The sequence below is a fragment of the Salmo salar genome, chromosome 25, assembly GCF_965601325.2.
Source record: "Salmo salar chromosome 25, fSalSal1, whole genome shotgun sequence".
In the NCBI taxonomy this organism is placed as follows: domain Eukaryota; kingdom Metazoa; phylum Chordata; class Actinopteri; order Salmoniformes; family Salmonidae; genus Salmo; species Salmo salar.
Window position 1 is genome coordinate 15,866,706 of NC_138315.1, and position 10,244 is coordinate 15,876,949.

General features: G+C 42.3%; 1 protein-coding gene across 11 annotated transcripts; it reads right to left on the minus strand.

Moving 5' to 3' along the window:
* Positions 1–380: 380 nt before the first annotated feature.
* Positions 381–9,854, minus strand: LOC106586237 (transcription factor Sp3). Of its 11 annotated transcripts, none has more exons than XM_014173291.3 (7): positions 9,683–9,854; positions 9,249–9,346; positions 8,972–9,067; positions 7,237–8,431; positions 4,582–4,768; positions 4,056–4,252; positions 381–3,818 (listed from the first exon to the last, which is right to left on the minus strand). In XM_014173291.3, the coding sequence occupies exons 1-7, from the start codon at positions 9,687–9,689 to the stop codon at positions 3,511–3,513; spliced, it is 2,088 nt and encodes a 695-aa protein (XP_014028766.3). In that variant the 5' UTR covers positions 9,690–9,854; the 3' UTR covers positions 381–3,510. The 11 variants fall into 11 exon arrangements, with proteins under 11 accessions (XP_014028766.3, XP_014028764.3, XP_014028767.3 ...); XM_014173289.3 differs by having other exon boundaries at positions 7,237–8,455; XM_014173292.3 differs by having other exon boundaries at positions 8,972–9,058; positions 9,683–9,849.
* Between the last annotated feature and the right edge of the window lie 390 nt (positions 9,855–10,244).

Genomic DNA, 10,244 nt, shown 5'->3' on the forward strand with positions numbered 1-10,244 from the left:
TAGGGTTCAGTGGCTTGATGAGTGAAACGGCAGGGGGCTCTAGGAAGGTCAGAGGGTCAGTTTGTCTCCTGCTCCTTTGGCTGCAGTGACATCTACTGGACTGGACTGCCAACAGAGAGGTGCCAACACTTTAGAAGACCAATGAAAGCGAACTGCCGGCCCTTCTGGCACTACCCCAATAACTTTATCATATGTAACATTATCATATTTCACAAATTCTATATTTCTCGTTTAAGAATTATGCCACTTGGATGCAGTCGTAACACCACGTCTGCAACGCATTTTTGACCAATCAGATTGCGTGTCCAAAAACGAACCGCTTCATAGTATAACATAACATCATAGTAATATAATAGTACAATAATAACAAGACAACGTACTACCAGGTAATGTTTAGTCATTTTTGTATGAAATAACAAGATGCCCTCAAAAAGTGGACATTGTACAATTGTTTTCCGCAAAACAGAATAAAATCAATTAAATGAATACCACGTTACAAAAATGTTTAGAATGATCTATGACAAACATCTGGATTGAAACTTTTGGAGATTGTAAAAATGACATGTTCACTTCTAAATGTGAATCTGTGAGGTATAATATAGTGTTTTGTTAATAACCACACAGGGTATAATAAATTTCAATGATATCATGGTGGACTTAAAGCCCCTGGGGGCCTTCCGAGTTGAAAACAACTTCCCACAACCAGTCACTACAACAGCAGATACAATGCACACAATTCACTTTCTTCAATCTTACATTTCATAATCTGAATAAAAACATAGATATATTACTACAGAAAAGGGAGTCAAAATAACACTCCGATTAAAAGAAATAAGACAGAGACAGAAACATTTACTGACAGAGATAAAAGAGGATAACCAACATGGGCAGTATACAAAAACGTTTATACAAAAAGAGAATTATCAAACTACAGATGAAGAGAAGAGTGGTATTAAGAGAGTACTGCCTACTGCGATACGACGACACCATTTCACTTCTGTCTTAGAGGGCTGATTGAGCGAGGCGCGGACACAGAACGCATCTCTTTACTGAACTATTTCATAAAGGTAGGGGGGGGGGGGGGGGGGGTTGTCATCTAAGGACCCTGACATACAGTTTATAGAGCATAGGTAACACGGTGACAGCATAATTCAACTACGCTTTTGGTCCATCGAATAACACATCTCGACACGACACCCCACAACAGCTCTAGGGGCTACAGGGGAGGATTGCTCTACCGTGCATGACCAAGTCACCCTGAGATTAAAGTCAAATTTGGCAATTCAACCCCTTAGCATGGCTTTTTCATTTTCTCTAAAAATGACTCGACTTTTTAAATTGTGAATCATTTAGAAATCCTGTTTTTACAAAATAAACACATCTGAATATTACACTATACACATTTAAAAAGCCATTTCAAGAGCTTGGAGTTTGAGATACCATAAAACCAGTTTACGATGATATAGCTGTTCACTAAAAATACTTGATTTGCAAGAAATGCATATTACAACATCCGATCAATTGTAGAAGTTCAATAGGAATTATTATACAACATTTTAAATACGCGATCGTTTTCTTTTTGCCACCTGCAATATTATTCAGGATGCAACTGAGCAGGATGTGGGTAAAGCTTGCTGATGGTTTTAGGCAAGCACAAATATGACACAAACATAAATCAGGAAGACAGTACTAATGTTTTGTTTAAAGGATTTTGACACAGACCTAACCATGGCTGTCATTAAAAAACATAAGGGCTTTAGGCTGGCAATAGCCAATCGCTTAATTTCTGTACCATTTTTTTTTTAACACACATTTAACGCAAACCTTTAAACAATTGACAGTAGCTTAAAAACTACGCACCGTTCCCCCTTTTCAAATCCACAATATGATAAAAAAATAAGGCATTTCAGTGTGTATGTATTGGAACCAGAGTTAACGCTTTCCTCGCACTCCACCCCAGTAAAAAGACTGCTTACAGACTTTTTATATATATATATATATAGTCAAAAGTTTGGACACACCTACACATTCAAGGGTTTTTCTTTATTTTACTATTTAGTAATATAGTGAAGACATCAAAACTATGAAATAACACATATGGAATCATGTAGTATGCAAAAAAAAGTGTTATAACAAAATATAGATTCTTCAAAGTATCCACCCTTTGCCTTGATGACAGCTTTGCACACTCTTGGCATTCTCTCAACCAGCTTCATGAGGAATGCTTTTCCAACAGTCTTGAAGGAGTTCCCACATATCCTGAGCACTTGTTGGCTGCTTTTCCCTCACTCTGCGATCCAACTCATCCTAAACCATCTCAATTGGGTTGAGGTCGGGTGATTGTGGAGGCCAGGTCATCTGATGCAGCGCTCCATCACTCTCCTTCTTGGTCAAATAGCCCTTACACAGCCTGGAGGTGTGTTGGGTCATTGTCCAGTTGAAAAACAAATGATAGTCCCACTAAGCGCAAACCAGATGGGATGGTATATCGTTGCAGAATGCTGTGGTAGCAATGATGGTTAAGTGTGCCTTGAATTCTAAATAAATCAGTGTCACCAGCAAAGCAACCCCACACCATCACACCTCCTCCATGCTTCACGGTGGGAGCCACACATGTGGAGATCATCTGTTCACCTACTCTGCGTCTCACAAAGACATGGCGGTTGGAAACAAAAATCTCCAATTTGGACTCATCAGACCAAAGGACAGATTTCCACCTGTCTAATGTCCATTGATCGTGTTTCTTGGCCCAAGCAAGTCTCTTCTTCTTATTGGTCTCCTTTAGCAGTGGTTTCTTTGCAGCAAATCGACCACGAAGGCCTGATTCACACAGTCTCCTCTGAACAGTTGATGTTGAGATGCGTCTGTCACTTGAACTCTGTGAAGCATGGTTTTGGCGACTGCACTTTTAAGAAGCTTTCAAAGTTCTTGAAATGTTCCGCATTGACTGACCTTCATGTCTTAAAGTAATGACGAAGTGTCATTTCTCTTTGCTTATTTGAGCTGTTCTTGCCATGATATGGACTTGGTCTTTTATCAAATAGGGCTATCTTCTATATATCACCCCTACCTTGTCACAATACAACTGATTGGCTCAAATGTATTAAGGAAAGAAATTCCACATATAAACTTTTAACAGGGCACACCTGTTAATTGAAATGCATTCCAGGTGACTACCCCATGAAGCTGGTTGAGAGAATGCAAAGCTGTCATCAAGGCAAAGGGTGGCTACTCCAAAGAATCTCAAATATAAAATATAATTTGATTTGTTTAACACTTTTTTGGTTACTACATGATTCCATGTGTTATTTCATAGTTTTGATGTCTTCAATATTATTCTACAATGTAGAAAATAGTAAAAATAAAGAAATACCCTGGAATGAGTAGGTGTATCCAAACCTTTGACTGGTACTAATTATATATATATATTTAATTCATGTATATAAAAAAAAACAAGCAGGGAAAATGAGTGATGCAGAACTTCATGAAGAGTTATTTAGCAAGTGCGTGTCACTGTGACTCGGCCATCTCTAGGACTTCTCCGGCTGCTACAGTGACCAGTTGTAGTGGGATTTCAGCATTGGCCAGGATGTCCTGGGAGTTACCGGAGCCCTGCTGGATGTTGGTGAGGATGAGGGTGGTGCCGCCCGCCGTGATGATGCTGTCTGACGAGCCCGCGGACTCCATGGATCCCACCACCGCGTTGCTCACAGAGTTCATGACTCCTTTCTTGTTCTTGTGAGTTTTAATGTGCTTGGCCAGGTGGTCGCTCCGCATGAAGCGCTTGGAACATTCTGGGCAGACAAACTTCTTCTCCCCTGTCAGAGAGAGAAACCAGACAAGTTTTAACAGTAGGACAGACCAAACCATGTCACTTCTACATCGCTACTATGAACTCATTATGTCATCCGTTTCACAGGACTAATGCTATTATACTGAATGATATATTTCCAAAGACAGAAGAAGACACTTTACATTGGTGAAAAGCGCAACCTACAAGGTAGGTTTTCAAAATGTAAAATGTAATGCAAATGTTGAGGTGAGGGAGGGTGCACCTGTATGTGTCCTTCTGTGTCTCTGCAGTTCGTCGCTGCGTGTGAACCTCTTCCCACAGTACATCCAGCTGCAGACGAAGGGCCGCTCCCCAGAGTGCCAGCGCAGGTGCGCTCGCAGGTGCGACGTCTTCCCATACACCTTCCCACAGCCCGGAATGTGACAGATGTGTTGCTTCTTCTTCCCCATGTTGGATCCTCTGAGAGAACACAAACAAACACACTCATATACTGCATATACAGCCTTATAGATGTGTACTTGCTCTGTTTTTTGGGCCTTTGTGGTGGGAGGGGGGGGGGGGGGGTGGTACAGTAAGACTGTTAGTAACCAGACAGAGGGCAATGGAGTTAATATAACATGTAGGAAAACATGCGTCTTTCCCATTCAGACCCCAAACCCTTCAGAACTAGTATTCTAAACACCATAAGTAGAGGAAAGATTCTATCTAGCGTTTTCTGACCACTATAAGCTGTTGAGCACTGTAAACGTAGTCGCTATACGCAGGGTACGCAGTATGAGCTCACTCACCTCCCCCCAGCCTCTTTGCAATTGGGGCAGGTGCAGGCCACCCTGCGTAGCCGCTTGCCCCCCTCGCCGAGCTGGTCCTCCTCGTCCTCTAGCCTGACCCGCAGGTGGGAAAGGTCACTGGTGTTCAGAGTGGAGTCACTGCCCAGCTGCCAGTCCTCTGAGTCCGGCTCCTCCTTTATCTGGACGTCTGGAGGGAGACCAATCAATCTACACATCAATATCAACACAACCTTTAACAATTGCATGCTAAATGGACTGCAAAAGCCACACAGTGAAAAGTGCTTCTTCGCTAAATGCTTTTAAAAAGATTTCATGACAGTTTGGCTACGAACAAATTCAAAACCCCTGTTCAAACTTGACAATGTGTGGATGGACAGCTTGACACAAAACCATTTGATGATTTACACACACTTCAAATCTTCAAAGAATTAATCATACGATTGTTTAAATTATATCTCACAGATCTATAAAGGGTGTTGATTATATGGTCAGAGAATTGTTTCAATTGTAACATTTTGGTCATTTAGCAGACGATTTTATCCAGAGCAACTTAGAGGAACAATTAGGGTTAAGTGCTTGCTCAAGGGCACAGACTGATTTTTCAACTATTCGGCTGAAAATATTGTTATTGCTACACACACATTCTGTTGTTAAACGTGTGTTCTTACATTAACAACTCTGCTGTTTTCTTTATAAGAAAATATTTGCAAATCTGACAAGAATACACAGCTAATAATCCTCACCAGAGCAGCGCAAGTCATGCCTGATGTCTCAGGAGGCTTATATCAGGTGGCTCAATAATTAAATATAGTCTACTTCCTGTAGTCTACTTCCTGGGGATGATAATTTTTTTCAGACCCCCATGGTTTCCTACATACAGTGCCTTCAGAAAGTATTCACACCCCTTCACTTTTTACACATTTTGTTGTGTTACAAAGTGGGATTCAAATTGATTTAATTTCATTGTTTTGTATGAAAACTAAAACACTAATATATCTTGATTAGATAAGTATTCAACCCTGAGGCAACACATGTTAGAATCACCTTTGGTCGCGATTGTGAGTTGTGAGTCTTTCTGGGTAAGTCTCTAAGAACTTTCCACACCTGGATTGAGAAAACATCTGCCCATTATTCTTTTAAAAATACTTCCAAGCTCTGTCAAATTGGTTGTTAATCATTGCTAGACAACCAGTTTCAGGTCTTGCCATAGACTTTCAAGACGATTTAAGTCAAAACTGTAACTCGGAAACTCGGGAACATTCACTGTCTTCTTGGTAAGCATCTCCAGTGTAGATTTGGCCTCGTGTTTCAGGTTATTGCCCTGCTGAAAGGTGAATTAAATCTCCCAGTGTCTGGTGGAAAGTAGACTGAACCAGGTTTTCCTCTAGGATTTTGCCTGTGCTTAGCGCCATTCTGTTTCTTTTTTATCCTGAAAAACCCCCCATTAATTAACGCTTACAGTTATACCATAACTTGATGCAGCCCCCCCCCCCCCATGCTTGAAAATATGGAGAGTGGTACTCAGTAATGTGTTGCAATGAATTTGCACAAAAACATAACACTTTATAGTCAGGACAAAAAGTGAATAGCTTTGCACATTTTTTGCAGTATTACATTAGTGCATGTTTTAGAATAATTGTATTCTGTACAGGCTTAATTCTTTTCACTTTGGCAATTACGTTAGTATTGTAGAATAACTACAACGTTGTTGATCCATCCTCAGTTTTCTCCTAACCAGCCTTTAAACTCTGTAACTGTTTTAAAGTCCCCATTGGCCTCATGGTGAAATCCCTGAGGAGTGTCCTTCCTCTCCGGCAACTGAGTTAGAAAAGAAACCTGTATCTTTGTAGTGACTGGGTGTATTGATACACCATCCAAAAGTGTAATCAATAACTTCACAATGCTCAAAGGGACATCATTTATTGTTTTACCTATCTACCAATAGGTGCCCTTCTTTGCGAGGCATTGGAAAACCTCCCTGGTCTTTTTGGTTGAATCTGTGATTGAAATTCCCTGCTCGACTGAGGGACCATACAGATAATTTTATGTGTGAGGTACAGAGATGAGGTAGTAAAAATCATGTTAAACACTATTATTGCACACCAGTGGAGGCTGGTGGAAGGAGCTATAGGAGGACAGGCTCATTGTAACGGCTGGAATGGAATAAATGGTGGAACGGTGTCAAATATGAGGTTTCCATATGTTTGATACCATTCCATTTCAGCCATAATAGTAATGAGCCCATCCTCCTATAGCACCTCCCACCAGCCCCCACTGTTGCACACACAGTGAGTCCATGCAACATATTATGTTACTTGTTAAGCATATTTTTACTCCTGAACTTATTTAGGCTTGTCATAACAAAGGGGTTAAATATTTACTGACTCAAGAAATTGTAATTTTAAATTTTTCATTCACTTTAACATTTAAAAAAACATCATTCCACTTTGACATTATTGTGTGGAGTATTGCGTGTAGGACAGTGACAAAAAAACTAAATTTAATCAATTTTAAATTCAGGCTGTAGCACAACAAAATGTGGAAAAAGTCAAGGGGTGTGAAAACTTTCCAATGTGCTGTACAACCACCAGTGTTACTAACTATTATGGTGTGCATGTCTGCTGGATGTGTACATGATGCAGGAGGAGACCATACCTCCAGGGCTGTTGGTGTCCTCTGCCTGCTGGTACTGAATGCCTGCCTGGACCAAAGAGTTGACAGTAACAGTCTGCAGGTTGGGGATCTGTTGCGCTTCTCCCTGGCCCAGAGACAAGGTTTGCAATGGGGCCAGTGTGATCTGCTGGGCTGGGTTGGTGGGCAGCTGGAGGTTCTGGAGGTTCTGGACCCCCTGCACCTGAAAGGTCTGCCACTGGATCTGCCCTGAGGCCGTGACGGTCTGGGCCTGGATGATGAAGGTCCCTGGGTTGATGAGCTGAACGTTCTGCATGGTCTGTCCCCCTGCTGCCTGCACCACCTGACCATCACTGGTCTGGACCGGCACCTGTTGCAGCTGAATGATGGACTGGCCTGAGGACACCTGGATGTTCTGGACCTGGTTCTGCTGAATGTAGCCCTCCTGGAGACCAGAGGGGTCTGTCTGCTCTGGGGCTTGGGTTAGAACACCCGTCTCATCAATGGCCTCAGGCAGCTGGGTGGAGGACGTTGGCACATACATGTCTGCATTAGCATTCGAGTCATTTACAGACAGTGTTTGCGAGAGCTGGTCACCTGTCTTCTCCAAACTCTCAGAGCTGTCTACAGGCTGACTGGTCATGATGAGCTGGCCATCAGAAGTGACCCCTGTTGCTATAGTCTGAGCACCAGAGAGGCCCAGGGAGTCCAAGTCCACACTGCTAATGGGGACAAAGGTGATGTTCCCTGGCAACCCCATAGGCACATTAGTGACAACCTGACCCTGGTTGTTAAAGGTGGAGCTGCCGATAGAAACACCCTGGATCTGCTGGACATGACCAGTCTGTGATATGAGGTTCTGGTTATTAGTAAGGATGTCTCCGGCCCCAGTCACACTTATAGTCTGAGTTCCGTCAGGCAAGATCTGGATCTGCCCTGTGGCATCTTGGCTCAGAGTGGCCCCCTCCTCACTGGAGGTGGAGAAGCTCAGTTGCTGTCCATCAGCTGTCTGAATGTACTGAATGTTAGGCACTGTGTTGGCGGAGGTGTCGCTTCCTGATGTCACAAAGATCGGTTGGCTCTGAAGGTTCTGGAGAGGAAGAACATACTGTCCGTTTGATGTCACGATCCCCTGACTCTGGATGTGGACCACGCCAGGTTCCTCCTTCCGTGTTGTTGTGGGGGTCAAAACCTCCCATCTATCTGGGTTCCCTGTTAACTGGATGGATGTTAGGTCTGTCGTCTGCAGGATAAAACATCTTGTTTTGGTGAATAAAAACTATTAATTTGCATAGAAGGTGCCTCATTAAGATGTAGATTGCAACATTGAGATGAATTATGTAATGTTAGAGATAGCAGTGAAGTAATTACCTACATAAAAAAACAGCAAGCCAATTATTTATTGTATTCAGCCAGTTGGAAAAGCCATAGCATGATTAGTTATGAGTGCATAAAAAAAAAAAATGTTTTTTAAGTTATTACCATTCATGAAGAATATAGGAATAAGAGCTTGGTGCTGCTTGTTCACACGATTTAGCAACATATTTGAAGATTGATTTAGAGGTGTTTAATGACCAGTGTATTGTTTGTCTAGAAGGTGCATGAGAACCCTAACTTTATAATGTGTGATCCAAATATGAGCACACTACATGATGGCATTTGGGCATATCTCTGCCGACACAACACGCGTTCTATTGATAAAAGATAGCTACATTTTGGGGTCGTCTACATTCTAGCAGAGCCAGTGGTGGTGACTTACCACTACAGCGGCAGCACCGTTACCCCCATCTGATGATGCCGACTCGATCTTGCTGCAGGTAGCTGCCAGCAGAGCGAGCGATGACGACTGAGTGTCCTACCCACAATGGGCGGGTTTAAAAGGAAGAAAGTGGGTGGCCGTTAGTCCGGTGCCACACAGGAAGTTCGACTTTTACTACAAATGTTAAAACGTGTGAACTTCACAAAGCACCACGCACTTACTGAAACCCTAACCGAGAAGCATACGAGGGTAATTTCTAAATAGCAACGTTAGCTACCTGATCTCCTGTGCCACAGTCTTGCTGCAGAAACTCGCTTTGACTGCTGTCCACGTCCAAGGCAGCCATTTCCTCTTGTTTCACTGGCTGTTCTGGGGCTAACGTTACAAGGTACAGAATGAAGGAAACGGAGCAGAACAAACCAGAGTTAAGTTAAATCTCCACACGGGAAACGGCAGCAATTTTGTTTCTAGCTATTCCACTAGCTATAACGTAACACTTCAAGCTGGACTGACCTCCATTACAGCTGCGGTGTGGAGTTGATCAAACTGTCTGAAGCCTTAGCTAGCTAGCTACGTATGGTGTAGTTGTGGCTAGCATGCAGGCTAACGTTCACTGTTGGCTAAGCTGTTGGAAAACTATTAGACAGCTAGCTAACATTAGCTTAGCTAAAGGGTGCAAACATACCGATGGTTAGGTTGAACATTACATACCAGTCATTGCGTGAATTATTATTATTTCGCAGAATCTCTGTATTACCACAAGCGAAACATGATTACAGTAATCGAAGGCTGGCTGCAATCGGTGATTCTAGTCAATTGTTTCTATTTTGATTGACGTTGCTGGAAACACAAAGGGTGGGGTCTCCAAGATTGGGTAACGCACAGGAAATCCCGCCGTTCTTCTTAAACCCAATTGGCTACCGTATTTTATTCCCTACATTATCATTCGCCAGTGTACATGTCAGTAATCTTCTGACGAATTCCTTTCCTGTTTATTATTCTCTCAACAAGAAGAATATGGTGACAAAAAAAGAATATGGAGCCAGGAGCTATGCTGTCCATTGATAACCGTTAATGTATACAAGCGTTCTGCAGCCACAGTGGATTTTAAACATACTCTTAATTGATTTCAGTTGCCTCTCAATTTAGGTCATTTATGCCTAGCTAAACTTAAAGCCAACTAGTGTAACTATTAGCCAATTAATCTGTCATTGCGTGGAGATTTTAGTGCAGGTCGACCCTTGGTTTATCAAAATAAGATGTGATGGCTGCA

Coding starts and splice junctions, on each gene's coding strand:
- LOC106586237 (XM_014173289.3), bottom strand. Junction 8,456..8,971: donor ACGGTGCTGCCGCTGTAGTG/GTAAGTCACCAC, acceptor TTTATCCTGCAG/ACGACAGACCTAACATCCAT. Junction 4,253..4,581: donor TGCAAAGAGGCTGGGGGGAG/GTGAGTGAGCTC, acceptor GTGTTCTCTCAG/AGGATCCAACATGGGGAAGA.